Here is an 18671-nt window from a genome sequence, read left to right as displayed (position 1 = left end):
GGGGGGGTCCCCACCGTGGCGGTGGCGGTGGTGGTGGGACGCGTGGTGAGGACCTCCCCGCCTGCCGCCTCCTCTGCTCTCTCCCGCAGGGGCTACGGCAGCGTCCGGCGACGGCCCTCGGGGCTCAGCAAGGAGGTGAGAGCCTCCCCCACCACCCCCCATCTCCGCGGTGGCCCGGCGTCCCCAACGTGGATGTCCCGTCCCATCCCCGTCCCCCTCCCAAAACATCATGTTTTGGTGCCTGCAGGACCTGGCCGAGGTGTGCAAGCGCGAGGGCGCCGAGCGGGGCCGGGCGGACGTGGACCGCTTGGTGGGACTGGGCAGCTCCAGGTAGGTGAGGCCGTGCCCCGTCCCCAGCGCCCTTCCCTTCCCTTCCCTTGGTGCACCGAGGCCACAGTGATGGGCGTGGGGAGATGTTGGAGCATTGTCCCACCCGCCATGGTTTGGAGACGCCCTGATGTCACCTCTTCCCGTTCCCCACCACCGCCTCTTCCAGCGGCTCCGCCGGCCGGCTGATGCTCTCCAAGGAGGACAAGGAGGCGGCCAAGTTGGGGCTCTCCGTCTTCACGGTAGGTCCGAGAGCYGGATTCATTCCCTGCCGGAAGAAACAAAGCTTTTCCTTCGGCAGTGACTAACGCCCGCCTCCTTTCCCCAATCCTCACTCCCTTTGGAAGTCCCTTTCCCCCCTCACTGTCATGCACTGAAGCTTTGGGGCAACTTGCTCCGTGTTTTCCTTTCTCGCTTCCGACCCCGCAGCATCAAAAGGCGCCGGGCAGCCCCGAGGCGGCCGGCTCCGGCAGGAAGCAGCGCAAGGAGGAGAAGGCCGAGGAGCGAGGGTAAGGTGGGGCGTCCCCAGCGCGCGCGGGCGTTGCGTTCCCTGCCGACCGCCCGGCTTTGGGCCGATGCTTGAAATGCAGAAATTGGAGGGGAAAAAATTTGATTTTTTTTATTATTATTATTATTATTATGGCGGGGAGATTTCTGCTGTCGGCAGTCGGGTCCGAGCGTGGGAAATGGGCCGGGGGGGTGGGGGAGGACACGCCGGTGACCCCTGTCCCCTCCACCGCAGCTCGGAGACCGTCAAGAAACCCAAAAAGGAGAAGAAGAAGAAGAAGAAGAAGAAGCACAAGAAGGAAAAGAAGAAAGACAAGCGGCGTGGGAGAGACGCCTCCGCCTCGTCCTCATCCTCCTCCTCCTCCTCCTCTCCGGAGCGGGACACGAGGTGGCCGGGATGGGACGGAGGGGGGTGGGATGGGGCGTCCCGGTCCCCCGCCGCCCCCCGCTCACCTCCCGCTCCGTCCCGCAGGCGCCGGCGGAGGAAACCCGGTGACGCGGACGATTCCTCCGGCAGCGGCCGCCGCTCGCCCAGCCGGAGCCGCAGCCGGAGCCGGGACGGCCGCGGCCGGCACCCGTCGCCACGCCGCCGCGGCAGGAAGAGGAGCCGCAGCCGGTCGCCGCCGCGCCGCCCGCTCGCAGGAGCCGGGGAGCCCGGCGCCCGGCCCCGCAGGTCTTAAATAGTCCATGTTTTTTTTAAAGGTGTTATAGGAATTAAAGTCGCAGCTCGGCGGCAGCCGCCGGCGGGCAGAGTCTGGCCGTCGGCGGCAGCGGGAGAGCGCGGCAAAGCCCTGCGGCGCGGGGCGGGCTGCCGGGTGCATCCGCCGGGGACGGACCCCGCCGCTCGCCCGCAGCCGGCCGGGGCGGAGAGCGCCGATGCGTCGGCGTCGATCCGGTCGCACGCAGCCGCCGAGGTCTTTGAGGGCCGCGCTTTGCCGTCGCGGGCGGTTTTGGACGGCTGGTCGCGGCCGCGACACTGCGCCGCTCTCTGCCCCCATCTGCGGTTCCAAAGGACTTGGATGCAACGATTCCTCTTTTTTTTTTTTTTTAATATCTCTTCTTTTAATGCTCTCGTTATTTCTGTTGAAGAGCTTGACGGRCAGTTTCTTGCCTTAAACCGGTCATTATTAGTTGCAAAATACAAATCTGACGTCACGATGCTGAAAAAAAAAATCCCCGTTTTTGCACTCGGTGCTCACGCGTGSTGTGTTGGGTGGGACGTGTCTCCTGCGTGGTCCCCAGCTGTCATCGTCCCTTCGCCCAGCCGTGTTCCCAGACAGCAGCTGGTGGCACTGGATGCAGCCGCTGCTGGTTTCTCCAGGTCTTTGGTGCCCATTTTTCCTGCTTCAGGGGGTTGTTGCTGCTTTTTCTTGGTCCTGCGGTGCTTGCGGGGAGCTCGCGCCCCCCCCCGTTCGTGCTGCCCCGCGCTCGCGTGCATCCGAGCAAAGCTCTTCCCAGAGCTTGCTCCCTTTCCCGCCTCAGCCTCTCCTTGGTCTTTCTCCCCTGCTTGCCCCCTCTGCCAAGGCTCCTACTTTTCCTCTTTGCTTTTCCCAAGCTCTTTAAATCACCGCTGTCATTGCAAGAACATGAGATGAGGAGACAGGGATGGCTCCGTGCCCATCACCCAGCACGGTGGAGCTTGGAGCTGGAGGCTTTGGGTAGAGGTGAGGCTCGGAGATAAGCCACCAGCCAGCCATCCACCTCTCCTGGTCACCTCCCGGCCACTTCCCCAGCTGGATGGGGAGCAAGGAACTTCCCCAGCCCTCGCTCCGCTCAACCCTGCCAAAGCGAGCAGATGTCTGGCTGTGAGCATCCTCCTTCCTGCCTCTACGGACGGGGTGGCTCAAGTCCCCGCGGGCCTGGCCGAGCCCAAACCAGAGCAGAGCTGGTGCTGCCCTGAGCAGCCAGCGTGGCTGCTCGCAGGCTGCTGAGCTCAGATAACATCAGGACGTTCCCCCACTCTTCCTCCTTGCAGCATGAGCTGACAGCAAGTTCTGTGCAGCAGGGAGCAGCATCTGCTGCCCCTGGTCCCTGCCTGCCTCCCCTGTGCCAACACACCTCCGTGACAGTCATCACTCGGGGACTCCCACRTCACCAGAAGCCTCTCTGCTATGGAGGGGGGCTGAGTCGCAGCAGGGCATCCACTTGTTTTGGGGATCAGGGAAGGGAGATGGTGATCYTCAGCTCGTGTTACCTTGCTGGGGGCTCCACTTATTTCAGCAGCGCACAGTTGCGTCACCGGGAGAGCTGGCGCTTCGAGTTCACTTCCGTGCCGGAACAGGCTGAAGTAGATGTCCTGCCCAGTTAGGTGTGCAAATATCCAGATTCAGGACTTGAAATTCAAGGTGTGATGAACAGCCTTGAAAGAGTAACCTGCCTTACGAGAGTGTTGCAATCCCTCGTCACAGCGTTTGCTTCATACTGTTCACCTTTAGCTTCTGCAACAAGCTCGAAAACGGAGTGCAAGGAACAGACACTGTGCTCARGTAGCCCTTGCTGGGTAACTTCTTGAAGCCTCATCACGCAACTGTGGTATCCCCAGCAGAAGAAAATCAGAACTCCACTGACCAAGCCTCTGTACAAGAGAAGTGAGGCCCAGGGAGACCTTCTACTAAAGACTGGGTTTAGGGTCTGTGCCTACCTGTTAAGTGACTGCCCTGCTGCCTTAGACCTTTAGAGTCTAAGGTGGTGAGTGACAAAGTGCAGCGTCCACTGAACAGGTGAGAAGCTAGGAGATGCACCCAAGTCCTCAACAGCACTCRGCTGTGTCTCACTCATCTGAGAAACTGGATGCCAGGCCAGTCTAGGACTGGAGAACCATGCGCCTGTCTCCTCACTGGCACAGTTGAGGTCCTCTTTGGTAATTATCCAAATTAAGGCCCCACATGGAAGTGCTGTTCCTTTACACCTTTCATTCTATAGGTTTCCAACCTGTGAAACAGGTGAATCAGCTGAAACTCAAGGAAACACAGCATCAGCAGTGCAGCAGCTAGAGCTTTACAATCAGTAACAAGAAGCTGCAGCTGACCCAAGGCAAGGCAAGACCATCAGCCAAGAGTACAGTTTTGGCCCCAAGCCAGAGCTGCAGTGGACTGCTGAAGGGGAAAAAGAAACACCACAGGAAGTTTTTAGGAAGGCAGACTTGGTCTTTTTCTCCCCAAATAACAGGCTCAGTGAACAAGCTGCTTAAATGGGAAAAGCAGGAAGGACCATCTGTTGTGGAAACGATGATGATGGGACAACTGAAGAAGCTTGATAGATGCTTCTGAGGCAGTGAAGAGACTCTAGTAGAAGCTGACTACCAACTGCTGGTACCCAGCTCTCCACCTGCAATAATCCAACTAGGCACCATGAAAAATGTCAAAGATGTGCTGAAGTTTTCATGCAAATTCTGATGTGCCAAAACACTGGTTGATTTGCATTGTGTTAGTCTTTAGTAAAAATTCAAGCACACAGTACTGCACAAAGATAATACAAAACATGATACCAGTGCAAGTTTCATGAAACTTTTTATTCAACAAGTATTTCATTATGATTCTGCCAAGATGATCAAATGAACAGCAAGGCATAAAAAACATGAAATAGTTAAGAGATTTTATTCTAATAGCTTTAATTACAGTGCTTGTTTGTCGAAATGAAAACTGAAAACAAGTATACAAAACAGTTGATTACTAATTGTGTATTGAAAGCAATAAAGGTTTCCACAACACTAAACAAACCAGTTCTGATAGTTCCTCAAGTTAAAGTTTAACAGCTCCAGCTTCTTCAGTGTTTTATCAAAATACAAAAGAAAAGTAAAGAGGTCTTTTTCTGATGGCAAATCTGAACCTTGCAGTATGAGGGATGCCAAGGGTTTTCACACATATACAGATATGGGATTGTTCCAAAATGGGATTGAGTACTTCTAGAGTGGAATGACTCTCCAAACTCTCATGCTTTTTTTTTTTTTTCCTAGACACTATACATAGATGTTTGGTGTTTCTCATGGCAATTTTTACTTAAGTACAGTACTTTCTGACTATAGAGCTTAGGACTAGTACAGGCTGTGCTTTCTGTGGAAAGGTTTGCCTTCTGGAGTGGTTTACACACAAGAAAAGTACAAAACACTTTAGACAAATACACCAGGCTAAAAATGTGACTTCCAGAAATTATTCAAGTTCAATGGAAGTGATAAACCTCACCTGAACCAAGAGTCAGAAGTTTAGGATGAGTCTGAAAGCTCACCTAAACCAGCTCTGACAAATCTTTTAACAAGTACGAACAAATATGAGCACATACTATGAGCTACGCAAAGAACCAGAGATCTACCAGTTGTAATCTGTACTTTAACCCGATGAAGCTAATTTGGCGTCAATCATTGCTTCACCGTTTCAAAAGAATTAAAAGTCACCGTATTAGAGTTAGAACAGCAGAAGCTATGTCAAACATACTCGTATGTTCAAGTGTTTTTACTTTTCCTTGACTATTTAAAAAAATACAGAATTCAGGTTAAAAACCAACCACCAAAATGGATCTCACAGATCTCACAACCCAACAGAGATAGTATTCAGCTCTACTGCACAATGATCGCTGGCAACCCTTATGTTAATCCATTTAAATCCCTTCCAAGTACTAAACAGTGAGTTGATTCTTTACAATAAAAAAGCTGAGTAATATTGCATAGGAGTACCAGAAACTGCCTCATTGGAAACAAAAACTATTTACATTAAATAAGAAACCTAACTGTTTTCAGGCTTGTATTTGCCACATTTACAGCATGGTGCAATATATACTGTGACAAAAGAAATGAAAACAGCTTCCGGCACTCAATACCACAAAGTAGCACAGTTTGCCACATTAGAGTAAAGCGAAGGGCGAATAGGAGGAAATAAGAGGGAGGGTGGAAAAAGAGGAAAGAGGAAGGTTTATGGTTTCATTTCTGGTTTCGGAGCTGATTGGACAACCAGTCCAGTCCTTCATAGAGACCGTCTCCGCTAGTGGCACAGGTCGCCTGGATATACCAGTTCCTGTGACGAAGAGAATGCAGTCCAAGTTTGTCTGTGATTTCCGCTGCATTCATCGCGTTCGGCAGGTCCTGAGGGAAGTAAGCAGAGTCATTCTCTCTCCTACCAGCTGAGGAGAAATGCCTGCCTTCCTAAACAACTCTAATCAGCAGCTTCAGACCCATTAAAAAAAAGTTATGAGCTTTTAGAGTTTCTCTTTCAGAGGAGCTTAGTAGACTACTTTCGTATTCAAGCTTTTTGTTTCAGAGAAACTCAACAGATTACTTTTGCATTCAAGCTATTTCCCCTATACTGTCAAAAATCTCCAAAGGTTAAAAGCACGATCACCCATTGCTGGTTGCATTATGGGCTACTTCTGTGGAAAAAAAAAAACAGAAGTTAGGTGGCTAATGTTTGGATTAAGTCATCATGCCACTCAGCGTTGGCCCAAAACCGCTTACAATTCAAGGGCTGTTTTCATTCACTTTCCATTGAGGAAATGCTTTCTGCCGCTGCAGTTCAATGATTTAAGTTCAAGCTAAACTTTTATCGTGAAGTCATACTTAGCACTCAGCAGCGCTTCTGTTTATAATTCACTTTTCCTGCTACTGGGAAAGACTTAGGGCTTCTTTACCTTTCAGAGCCCGCACAACTGATGAAGCAGGATGCTATTAACTTCTGAGTAACTGAAGTTTAGTTGTATTTAAGACTTGCAACGTTTGGGTTTAACCTACCAAGCTTTTTTTTTTTTTTTTTTTAAATACAAACAATAAAAGACAACAAAGTCTCCGTTAACTTTGCGGTCTAGAAGAGTACAGCTCACAGTCCAACGCGAGTATATTGAAAGTCAACTCCCTTTTTCCGCCAACACAAGCTGTGCTCTCAAGTGCCCTTACTGCAGGATTAGGGAAGTGGCAGTTTTGGGCGTTCTGGGCTTCTTTTCTGTTTGGAGAAAGCTTAGGTGGGTACAACACCCGAACCAAGCCGATCTAACATCAAACTGGTAGAATTCCTCACTAAAACTGAGAATATGGGAAGTTTCATTAGCCAACACTGTTCTGAAGAGGCACTTTTCAAATGAAAAGAGGGCAATTTAAGTTCTGTTGAAGACAACAAGCCCAGAGATTAATGGACATTTACTAAGTGACAGCATACCTATCATGCTGGAGACATTCACATCAAGTTCAGCAGCTATCAACTCCTAAATATGCAGGGGGTTTTCAAGAGCTCTTACAGAAAGATCTTGCTTGCGCATACCTGTTTGTTTGCAAACACTAATAAAACGGCATCTCTAAGCTCATCTTCTGCCAACATTCTCATAAGCTCTTCTCTGGCCTCGTTCACTCGTTCTCTGTCATTACTGTCAACCACAAAAATCAAACCTAGAAATAAGCAAACAATCAGAACCAGCGAACACCAGAAGTTATTTACAAGCAATACCACAGTTCCAGAAGTCAGAACTAAGCTTTGAAGAGAAAGTAATGCAAAACGATATGTAGCAGGAAAAGCACAATTTTTATCCTGTGGTAATTTTGTGTCTGAGAGAAAAAGTCTGCTCTTGCTGAGAGCTAGAGGAAGTGAGTAGTTTGCTTGCATTTGCAATTTTTGGAACTTGTATGTTGGATTTACGTAACTACTCCATATTTTCAAGGAGCAGCAACTCTCAAACTCCTATGACAGGACTCTAATGCATCTATATTTTACATTATAAAGGCCTACCAGTGGAAGAAGTGACATGTCCTCAGTTCACAGGCCCGGTAAGTTTGTAGGAAATGACAAGTACTAAAGACTCTACTTTGGAGTAAAGGCAGAGGAGCTGCAATGCTTTCAGAGGAAAAGCAGAATTCTGAACTCTGATTCAGATGGACGACTGGTTTCTGGATTTCTTTCCACCCCTCTTTGAACCTGCACCAGCTTAATATCACAGCCAGCCCAGCCCACGTGCAAACACACACACACCCTGTTATAATAAACATTTTTCCCAAGAAAATGTCAAGACTATCTGTGTAGGGACATTAAAAAAAAACAACTTTTTTATATTCTGGTAACTTGTGATTTAAGCACGAAGACTCACCTTGTGTATTCTGGAAGTAATGGCGCCAGAGTGGTCTGATCTTATCCTGACCACCTACGTCCCACACTGTGAAGCTAATGTTCTTGTATTCTACTGTTTCCACGTTGAAACCTAGAACAAAAATTGTGGCAAAACCTCAATTAAGCATAGCTGGCCCTCCAACTATTGTATTTTCCAAGTCATGCTCATAGTTTCATCACTGAAAACATTAAGTTTTAATGTTTAAAATAAGCTGAATCTTGCACAAGACCTCAGAGCAGACAAACGCTGATTCTCTGGAATCTGTTTTTCTGAGCACCCAGTTCTCAGACAAGCCACCCTCCATTTTTCAGTCTAAACTACCTGACACCCCCAAATCCTTAACAAAATTAGGGTGACTGCCCTTCCACAGCCCATAAAGTGTTGTTCCACAACCAACTGAAGAGAGGGAAGTGAGTGAAAAAGCAGTCATTTAATCTCTTCCCATGCCTTTAGATCTGGCTGTGCTGCCTTCACAACACAGCTTCAGCGAATGTTGGTACTGACTGGCACATCAGGGCGCAGCACTAAGTCACTTAAATCAACAACGTGGCAGTTGAGATACTGCTGCAAACGACAGGACTCAAATCTCAAAGCAAGCAGTTTATATAAATGAGGAAAAAAAAAATCTTACCTATAGTAGGAATAGTAGTTACTATTTCACCAAGTTTAAGTTTGTACAAAATAGTAGTCTTTCCTGCAGCATCCAGACCAACCATTAGAATACGCATTTCTTTTTTGCCAAAGAGGCCTTTGAAGAGGTTAGCAAAAATATTTCCCATGGTTGAGATATGTTCTCACTGGCCAATAAGTCTAGAGAAAGAGATCACAGCATTGCACAGTTAAAACCGGTTCTGTTCTGACCACCAAATCAACCACCAATAAACCAGACGAATATGAACTCTTTGGGCATCCAGACACACAGTACACAGTTCTTCCCATACCGAAGCAATGCAAACACCAACAGATAAGCCAAAACTTACCCGAATAAAAAGAAGTGGTTCTGAGTGCTTTAAAGCTTTTGAATATTCTTTCAGAGATTTTAGTACCAAATACTATTCTCACTTATTTGTGGCAGAAGCAAACCACAAATGATGCAACTGACTGCTTCAGGTACTTTGTCCCCCATTGCTATGGCGTAATTTATCTACTGCCTAAGGTGTCACTGTAAAATCTCTTTTTCTAATTGACCTACAGTTTAAAAAAAGTTTACACTTGAGTTTAAGAAAGTTTAAACTCATGTCTTTGTCGCTTAGTGCGCTGATAGTTTCTTCTTTGGGCAGAGGAAATTCAAAATACAGCTCGAATTCTCTCCTACTCAAAACAGTTTCCTTCCTCTCCAGCCCTTAGGAAGTGGCCTGCCAGCACAGCGTAAACACAAAGCGATATTAGCTTCATTAACATTGAAGACCTTCTCTAGAAAGCAAGTCAATGTTTACTGAAGCTCAACCATCAAAAATTACTAATTATATTAAAGGAGTCAGGCTTAGAAATRAATGCTTCTCCGCTCACTGTAAGCTGTTCAGTTGGGATGCTCATAAATGATTAAAAATATCTGAAGCTTCCTGTTTTAGGAACCGAGGAAGTCGCCTCTTGATTGCTGCAGTTACAGAACACTCACTGTGCCCTTGGAATGGGATCCACTGCTACCTATTTCCACAGCTTTTCCAATTTTTTTTAAGCCTACTACTATGCCATTTACAGCAGAGCTTAACACCACCCCAGAAATATTATTCTGCTGCTGTAAGACATGAAAATTCATACAGAAAGTAGCCTTAAAGCTTTACAGTAAAGCAGAGATGGGGATGTTACATGGCACTAGTGACAATTCACACCTTTACTACTGCTTTATCTAGCAAGTCTCAGACAGGTTTGAAAAGAAGAGCCTGAGTCCGACTGAAAAAACAAGTCTAAGATAGCAGGAACATATAGAGTCAGGACGTCTAACATTCAGGGGTTGGGCTTCCTGTAAACCAAGTCACACAACTCGAAGTGCAATATTAAATTTCAATCCTATCTTGAAGATATTCGTCACATCACGATGCAGTTGTAAGCCTGAAGCAGAATTCCAAATAGAAGTTTGCTTTCTAGCACATCAATTTAAGACGATTAAACCAAGTTTTGAACTGAAAATTTAATCACTGCATCACAGACCAAAAAAAAATAAAAATCTTGCTCTGCTCTGTTTAGCCCGATGCAAAGAACATATGAAATCTGGCTTCCTCATTCAACACAGATCTAAGCAGTTCTGCTGTTCCCAGGAAGTTCTGCTCGAAACAATTTTTAACCCAAAAGCTCAGCGCTGTAACACTAACAGTCACATGTCGCCGCAGAGACAGCTTCACAGTCAAGTTCACAGTACGCTCCAAAGTTCCTGAATGACATCAAGCACACCAGCTCGCTGAAGAAACTGAAGTCCAAGATGCATTTGTTTTACACGACTGAAACTTGAGAGGATTGAAACTTTTAAAACTAAGCTGGCTCCTCTATGAGCCAGACAGGGCAGTCTACGGATTAAAACCAAACAAAAGGCTTAGAAGTTCTATTACGCCACCATTTCCTCCATATTTCTGAAGTATAACCATGAATATTCAGCTGCTGGTTGAATATATGAAAGCTGTGTAAACAGAAAAGTTAATTAGAAAGTAGAGAAAGCATTTCTGCTAGAGTCCCTATTTATCCAGATCACTCTTTCAGACAGCAGGAAATCTCACTCCTCAGCAGTCAACAGCAACTCTTGCTGGGCTGGAGGGGAGGGAGGTTATAAAGCTTTCCTTTGTCTGCCTGTTCACGCTGCCTCTATTTTCTACCTCATCTGAAAAGCAGTATTTGGGTTTGAACTGTTATGTTACCACAGCTGTTATAACCCTCCAAAATGAGTTTAAGAACTTCTGTAGCAAGACAAATTTGTAAGGCCCTGAAAATGAATTTTTTTTTTTAGTTACTGCATGTTTAAAAGAATAACAGGTTAGGTTATTAAATGCTCAAGATCAACAGCTGTAATGAAGTAACACAAATTAATATTTGCTTTTACATTCACAACATCTTCCCGCCCCTTGCTGAAGTCACATTCTGGGCTTCACAAGTTGCTTGCACTTGCCGATAATCTCAGCGAAGCCCCTTAGGCCCTTATTCTCTTGGTATCTGACCATTCCTAGGTCAAGTCTGCCCCCCAGCCCCGAAGTGTAGTACTCAGCTACTTTCGTAGCGCTCACCCTCCTTAGTTTGATTTTCTGTGAAGAATGAGAAGACAGGCTGAAGAACTTCCTCCATTTCCTTCTTGTTCCCTACACATTCTTACTATCCAAACCACTTCTGCAACTACTTTGGTACTCCACAATCCAGAAGGTCTTTGTTTAAATAGAGAATGGAAATGTCTCACAGATTTTATATATATATATACACATATATATATATATATATATACACACACACATATATATAGAGAGAGAGAGAGAGAGGGAGAGAGAGAGAGAGAGAGAGAAAATGTTTAGACGTTCACTAGAAAGTAGCAGCATCGTTTCCTAAAAAAGAAAAATATTGTTACGAGAAACCCATCTGCAAAATTCCCACAAGCTGTTGTGGTTCCCACCAGAACACTTCTTGGATGCTGCTGGGACAAAAGAGAAAGCCTCTGTCTTCAACGTCAGCAGCAACGTCCTCTAACCGGTGGCTAAGAATCAAGTTCACCTATTGTCACAGAAAAGGAAAATCGGTCTATCCATCTGACAACGCTTTACAGGCTTGTTCACGTTTGCGATGAGATGGCAGGGTATACAATCACATACTTATTCCTATATATTTTTCTATATTGCACTCCTCTCACTACGCTGTCCCTGCCAGTATTTGATTACTTTGTATTACCTAGGCATAAGCACCTTGAGTTCCTTCCTCAGCATTAACAAAAATCCTCAGCCACATCATTATCAGAACGGCAACCGATTATCTCCAATAGTCAGGTCTCTGCTTTTTCGGCCAGTCGCGCTGTCAAACAACGCAGACCCTATCRCACTGGAAACCGCTGCCACAGTTCAGAACTGCTTCCCATGACTTCATTACCATCCGTTAATGCAACTCAGCTGAGGGATCATGCGATTACTTCTAGTGTACTCCAGCACAGAGTCTGCTTAGTTTAATTCTCATTTCAGTCAATTAGTCRGACTCCATGAACACGCTGAAAATACGGGGAGATTTAAGACACCTAGGTTCACCAGGCCTCCCAGTCACTTCTCAGGCACCTTCAACATTTGCAGTCTTGTCTATATCGAGATTTGCCAATACGCTACCTATATTCTATGCTGAAGCATAACTTTCTATTTTCCTTAGCTCAGATTAAATGTTGTCGGTAACTGGTAAATCGATACTTTTAGAGGCTTAACAAGTTCAAAAAAAAAAGTCTGAAAACATGAAAAGACTACAGCTTATGAGTTGTTTATACTACTTCAGAACATCTTCAAAAGAGGCATTTATGAGGCTAAGCAGAAAGACTTGTGCATGAAAGGGAGTGACCGAGCGAGCAGCASGGACGGCATTTCTGCAGCCTTGTAGTCTGTGAGCACCCTTGCCGTGAATTCAGTTCCTAAAAACAGAAGCCCATCACTCCTCACCAAGCCCAAATCACACCAAAATAGAATCGCCCTCTTTGGGACTTTTGTTTCTCCCTGCTAATCCATGCACTGAAGCACACCTTAACATATTCCACTCCACCTCAAGATCTGCACAGCAGTAAAAACCTGCCAGGCAGGTTCAGTTAAGATAAACTGTGTCACTGGTAAACAGTGAGAAAGACTCACTGGATAAGACTGCAGTTTTGTTTCAGGACACAAAGCATTTTCAGCAGCTTATTTTCTAGTAAGTGATACATTTAGATGAGCAATTAGGAGTGCAGGCAGCCTTTTCCAGAAAGCCTCAGTGTGACGAGAGTTAAAAATGAACGAACGGCCTGCAGCAGTGGTCAGTCTGTGGTGTCCGCTGAAGCGATACAGCAATTGAATTAGAACTTGCTTCTATTAATTGCAGACGGTCAGAATAAAAGCTGAGAAGTATCTCAGGACTAAAGATAATTCAATGTTTAATCTTTCATAGCATTTTGTAGTTAACCATGCCTTAATGCACGTCAACGTCATTTCATTCAGTCTGCTTATGTTGAGAAGTCAACTGTGCTTCTTGATTTCCACACTCCACGGCTGAACTGTTAGCAAACGAGCTACACCACAGATACATGATCAGAAGGGTGTGCAGTTATTAAAGAAGGTACAGCTGCACCTTGAAGTCTCAGAAAATCTTAATTTTGCACCTCTGGAAGAGTTCTTTTTGAGGACATAAATCAAACTTCACTGAGCCAAGAGTTATAGCAAATGCCCTGGTTTCACTCAGTTTTATACCACTTCTCTAAACATACCAGAGCAGACGAAATCAGAGGCTGAGGTAGGAGATGCCATGTGCATTACCTAATTGGACAAATTATGCCTGCACTATAAAAAATACAGTTCTTTCACTTCTACATATCAACACTTACCACATACGGCTTCCATGGTACAAGTTTTGAGCATTATTTTTTCAAAGCGGTATAACAAAAGTTGCTGGGCGCAATCATTTTGTCAGTCTGTTCTCTATAGCGGATACCACCAGCAGCAATTAAGATCAACAACAACAACAACAGCTTGTCTGCCTACTCTCCTCACTATACGCTCCGAGATACAGAAGTATGGAAGGCATTTGATGACTTTGGGAACTATCAGATCTCCATTAGGAGTTTCCTACCTTTTTTTTAATGCCTATTTCAAGGAGAGACTAACCTACCAGAGACATACAGCATGACAGTTCTAATCAACCAAAACATCAATGCTAAAGCAAAAGCTGAAAACCCTATCAGTAAAGGGCGATATTTCAGATACAGGTTTAACAAATCTTTTTTCCCCCAATAGCTCCATGCTACAGCTGCAATTACGTATGTTACTGCTCTGCTGAACATTTACTGTAGCTTGTTCTAGTTGCTTAGATATCTGTGGTAAATAAAACCGGTGTGCTTATGAAGAGAACTGACTTACTATCAAAAGCACATGTCTCTGTTTAAAAGAGTAAAATCTACTCTACATTGGCCTGAGCATTAACTCCACCTCTAATGCAATTAAAACCCAAACACATAGATCCTAAACTGATATTAGCACTTAAACTGGTTATCAGTCACAGGAAAACAAGAATTAATCGATTTGGTATTTAATAGAAATATTCGTCTGGAATTTAGTCATTCAGTACCAGTCAGCCTGCATCACATTTCTACTTTATAGCGTTCTGGAAGATTTTAAGTTAAAAGCATAGCATGTCAAGGTATCATAAACAGAAAAAGCAAAATATTATATACAAAAGATCACGAAACCCATGAGTAAAGAAGATGGATTTAAAAAAAAAAATTCCCAAGTTCAACAACTGCTTTTGGAGTAATGTGCAAGGACAGGCAAAAAAATTAAACTTAAGCGCAAATCTAACTCAGCAGTTTGTTCTTTACTATTTAAAGACCGATTTAGAAGAGAGTGTGAGAAGTGATCCAACAAGGATCAAACACTACAGAAATTTTAGAATTAATCTAGGACCATTTTACACCACCACTCAGCAGGCACGGACAGTTAAATACAGCTGCATTCTTTTGAACTCGAAGTAATTTCTTTGCAGATTAAAATGTGCTGCTACAGCAAATTTTGAAAAAAGCTCTCRATCAAAACACTTTTTATACAGCTATGGTGGCCCGATACGTTACTGTTCAAATACAGGAATATTCAGCTATTTTTATGAGCTGTTCACTGGCCTTCCAAATCTGATAACCTCAACGAAAGATCACTAAATATCAACAAGCCCTTTAACTCAGAGACCTTAACACTGGAATTAACTTAAATAACAGTTTTCATTTGACTTACCTGAGACTTTAGACCATACTGCAAGACATCAAGCATAGATTAAGTTCAAAAGTTAAGAGTAGCTACCAAGTATGCTAGGTTCCTTCATCAACATGGGTTTATTGGGGGATTAAATGCCATCATAATAAAGACTACCTCAAAAACCACTTTCTCAGAGCTTGTCATCACTCGTAAGCCCCCACTCTTTTTTAGTCATATCTGTTAAAGCCAGGGGAATGTTAACTGATCAAAGCCAACCACTGCAGCGGTTTTCTCCATGTCACAGTGGAGGTGCTTGTGCCATGTCTGGAATGGAGACGATGTCTTAAATGATAACCTCATTGTGCATTTGTTTTTTAGAGAAGATTAGAGAAAATAAAGCACTGATTTGAAGCGTCATGTAAAAATAAAAAATTAAGCTATATAATTGTACTCCCATCTAAAAGTGTTTAGATGGATTTGGCCACCTAAAGCTTGCAGTTACCAACTAAAAAGCATCTAGATGCTGCACATTCAGGTCAAATGACGAACAAGTCAGTCACAAGTGAGAAATTAGGCAAAGAAAATCCAACAAAGAGCTGTTCCTTAGGTAGCATCTTCATTCAACTTAAGTTGAACATCTTGCTGTTTATACACATTGCCCATATATAGCATTTTCCAAACATTGTAAGATTCTTTTGAGAACACAGGGATCAGACTGGCAGGAAAACAGAAAATATTTCCATTTGCAAGCTCAGAACAAGGGCAAAAGAACACAAAAAAGGAAAAGTTTCCTTTGGAGTGATGCACTATTTCCCAGGTTATTGATCTCTACCTAATGAGGGCCTACACCACAAGAAGTTACTCCTAAAATACCAGGCAGAAAAGGAAAATACCAGTGTCTGGCAAAGAAAAGAGAGTAGTCTGCTTAATTTGGTATTCAAAAACCAAATCAGATTTATCATCTTACTCTCCTTGAGGTAGGGGAAGCAAGCTACTTCTGTTTCACAGTAAAATCTCTAGCCATTTAAAGCAAATATATACTACCATGCATAACTCAAAAGCATGCAAACTAACACACAGGAACAAAACACACATCTGGTCCCCAAAATATTTTATTTAAAAGACAGGCTGGCAGGTGGAAAAGTACAGAAGCCACTGTTCACATTTGTAGATAAAGCACATCCATCACTTCCCTACAGACTGTCTGTAACTGCTCAGAAAAAGAAGTGGTGCTGACAATGTAACTGTGACACCCAAGTTTTGACTGCAACTACATCTGCACCTGTTAAAGGGTGGATATTCTTATTACCATGGGAACTGCTCATTACAAAGCATGTGTCTTCAGACAAGCCCTGTACAGTTTGAGGCCAAATTATTCACAACTTTTAAAAACTTAAAACTCAAGCCAAATAACCTGTTATTCATTCCCACTAACTGGAGAGTTAAGTCAACATTTACACTCTTAGTAGAAATGGGAAGAACTTGCATGAGAGCCTCAGTAATAAAATTGGTTTACGGTTTGGGGGAAATGTCAAAGGAGAACCTACAACTAGCTATTTATTACATACTAGATAATCAGCATATGAATAAGAGCTATATTAAACCTCGGAGTCTTATTAGAACCAAAACATCAGCAGAGGTAGTGCCACAGTCCGTCAATGTTTGCAAGCGCTAGAAACAAGAAATCAAACTGGATACTTGCAAGCAGAAAGACAAAAGTGCTGAATAACACAGAAAAAACAGCTGTTGTAGTAGGAAGCTGGTTCTAAACTTCTTTACTCATCAGTTAAAGAAAGGGAATGATGGCTGAGAACAGTGATACAAACTCTATAGCATTTCAGTAGCAAAACTTTCAACAGATTTCTAAAAAGAAGCAAAACTATTTCTCTTAAGAAAAGAGTTATTAATTTATGTTCACAAAGTCTATCCACCGTAAGGAACTCAAGATATTAAAATGCTTGTGAAGGCTGTTGAAATCTGTGAGAATTCTAGCTGGAAAGTCCATCTTTGCACATCTCAGCAGTTTTTCCAAACTGACCTTTTGCTTTTAAAGCAAGATGCTTCAACTCCAACCCTACAAATCCAGCTGAAAGCCTGTATTTGAGCTTTTCCTTCTCTCACCAATTAACATAATCAATAGCTCAGGTGATAACTGTGCCTCAGTGAGATGTATGAATACCACTACTTAAAGCAGGTTTTCAATCAGGTGTAACTAGAGCACAACACAGTTTGAGCAGTTAGAAGAAGGACCAAAATCCACCCCTTTCCCTCCTCCCCCGCCACCCACTTTGTTTGCCTTGAAACAACTGTAACTCTAGTCCTGCCCCTCACTTGGCAAGCATGACTAATGCACACAAGGAATTGCGTGCACTGGTCAAGAATGCACCGCTTTTGCCCAGTCCCTTTTCAGATTTGGCAGGTATTTCACAACTAGACAAACTCCAAAATTCAGCAAATGCCGTAGCAGGGACCGATCCACATTCAGAATGCTGCATTCAGACATTCACATTCTAACCTCATTCCAGGTTCTTAAGGTATGATCCGGCAATTATTACATTTGTCATAAACTATCACAGCAGTAAGGGCTGTTCAGAGTGGAAGTGACATCTGCTTGAGCCATCTTCACTCCTGAGGCTCTGGCACAGTAGAAGGGTCAATAAACTTGGCAAACAAAGAGATTAAGAGGTTCAAGTGAGGTAGGTTTCCTCACCCTTTCACCCAATATAATTAGCACAATTGAGAAAGTAGTCCAACAGGGTTCTCTAGCACTGCAGACAAGGCGTGTTGTTAATAGAGGAAACAAGTGGCATCACACCAGCCTCCTAAATGTAGGTTTCAGAGAACCCTTTGCTTTCTATAGCTGTAAGACTATGACTACTTACACTGACAATTTAATTACAAAATTTCATAAAGAAAAGCGGAGCAGCAATCCTCAGTTCAGCTGGAGAGGGTTCCCCCCTCCCCTCCCCCTCCCCAAGTTCTTCAAATCAGTAGTAAAAATAGTAATAACTGCATTGCCAAATGACCTTGGACAATTCACTTCAACTTGATTTCTTTGCCTGAAAAATAAGGTTAGCAAAATATTCTTCAAAGAGGTGTTGTAAGACTTATCACTTACAAAACAAAGTTCAAAGTGTTATATAAATAGTTCACGTTTTAGCTATTAACAAAACTACATTTCAAAACAAGACTCTGGACACAACTCTAATCAACCTGTGGAATTTGGTTTGGCAGGAACCTAGCAGCAGAGCAACAAGGTCAATGTCAAACACAACATTTAGGCAGTTTTATGACCCGAGAGAGTTTTAGTTATGTTCGATCGGGGCAAACTGATTCCTCCGTGAAGAGGTTTGCATAGCTAGCCTACCACTTTAACAGATAAAGGATATCAGCCCATAAAGTATCATGTTAATTACTCACAGAGGCAGGACATAGTACTTTCGGCCACAGCATAATATCCTTCCATTGGGACCCACTATGCCAAGGAAAATTGACCTTCTGCATCAGCAAACCCAAGCGACGGACGTCAAACAGAGCTTGTTCCAGGCTAAAAATCGACTTACCTTCACCCTCCCAGCCCAGCACGAAGCCCAACACGGCAGCTAAAAATTTATTAGGCAAATAACCTCTCTTACGGGTTTCCCCCGAGCTTCGTCTCCCCTACTAGGCCAGCGAGGCAGCGAGCTCGGCTACGAGAAGGAAGCGCAGGAAACCTCTCCCCGCTCTCGGGCGGGGCAGGCCGGAACGGGGGAGTTCGGGGCGGGCGCGGAGGCCCATCCCGCCGCATCCCGCCTAATCCCTCCGGCAGGGGGAGCGGCGCCGCGGCCTGGCGCAGAGCTGGAGCCGTTCCTCCTCCTCCTCCCCCCCCTCCTCCTCCTCCTCCGGGCC

The 18671-nt window shown here is 44.5% G+C and overlaps 2 protein-coding genes across 3 annotated transcripts in view; one reads left to right on the top strand and one right to left on the bottom strand.

Moving 5' to 3' along the window:
- Positions 1-6: 6 nt before the first annotated feature.
- On the top strand, positions 7-1514 carry CUNH1orf35 (chromosome unknown C1orf35 homolog). Its single transcript, XM_026089724.1, has 6 exons — positions 7-135; positions 248-330; positions 497-569; positions 757-836; positions 1070-1222; positions 1307-1514. The coding sequence occupies exons 3-6, from the start codon at positions 516-518 to the stop codon at positions 1512-1514; spliced, it is 495 nt and encodes a 164-aa protein (XP_025945509.1). The 5' UTR covers positions 7-135; positions 248-330; positions 497-515.
- A 2810-nt stretch (positions 1515-4324) lies between these two features.
- ARF1 (ADP ribosylation factor 1) overlaps positions 4325-18671 on the bottom strand; it is a 14726-nt gene continuing 379 nt past the window's right edge. The window contains exons 2-5 of one of the 2 annotated variants that reach the window (XM_026089679.1): positions 8543-8721; positions 7891-8001; positions 7074-7198; positions 4325-5908 (exon numbers count right to left, since the gene is read on the bottom strand). In XM_026089679.1, coding sequence (XP_025945464.1) covers positions 5747-5908; positions 7074-7198; positions 7891-8001; positions 8543-8690 — 546 coding nt within the window. In that variant the 5' untranslated portion in view covers positions 8691-8721 and the 3' untranslated portion in view covers positions 4325-5746. The other variant, XM_026089680.1, reaches the window with a different exon arrangement.

This window comes from Apteryx rowi, unplaced genomic scaffold (genome assembly GCF_003343035.1).
Source record: "Apteryx rowi isolate R43461 unplaced genomic scaffold, aptRow1 scaffold_83, whole genome shotgun sequence".
In the NCBI taxonomy this organism is placed as follows: Eukaryota; Metazoa; Chordata; class Aves; order Apterygiformes; family Apterygidae; genus Apteryx; species Apteryx rowi.
This window is presented reverse-complemented; position numbering and strand designations above follow the sequence as displayed.

Bases quoted from the DNA above. Each gene is read 5' to 3' on its own strand.
- CUNH1orf35 (XM_026089724.1), top strand. From the start codon at position 516: ATGCTCTCCAAGGAGGACAAGGAGGCGGCCAAGTTGGGGCTCTCCGTC. The intron at 837-1,069 runs GTAAGGTGGGGC...CCTCCACCGCAG, and splicing joins GAGAAGGCCGAGGAGCGAGG to CTCGGAGACCGTCAAGAAAC. The intron at 1,223-1,306 runs GTGGCCGGGATG...TCCGTCCCGCAG, and splicing joins TCTCCGGAGCGGGACACGAG to GCGCCGGCGGAGGAAACCCG.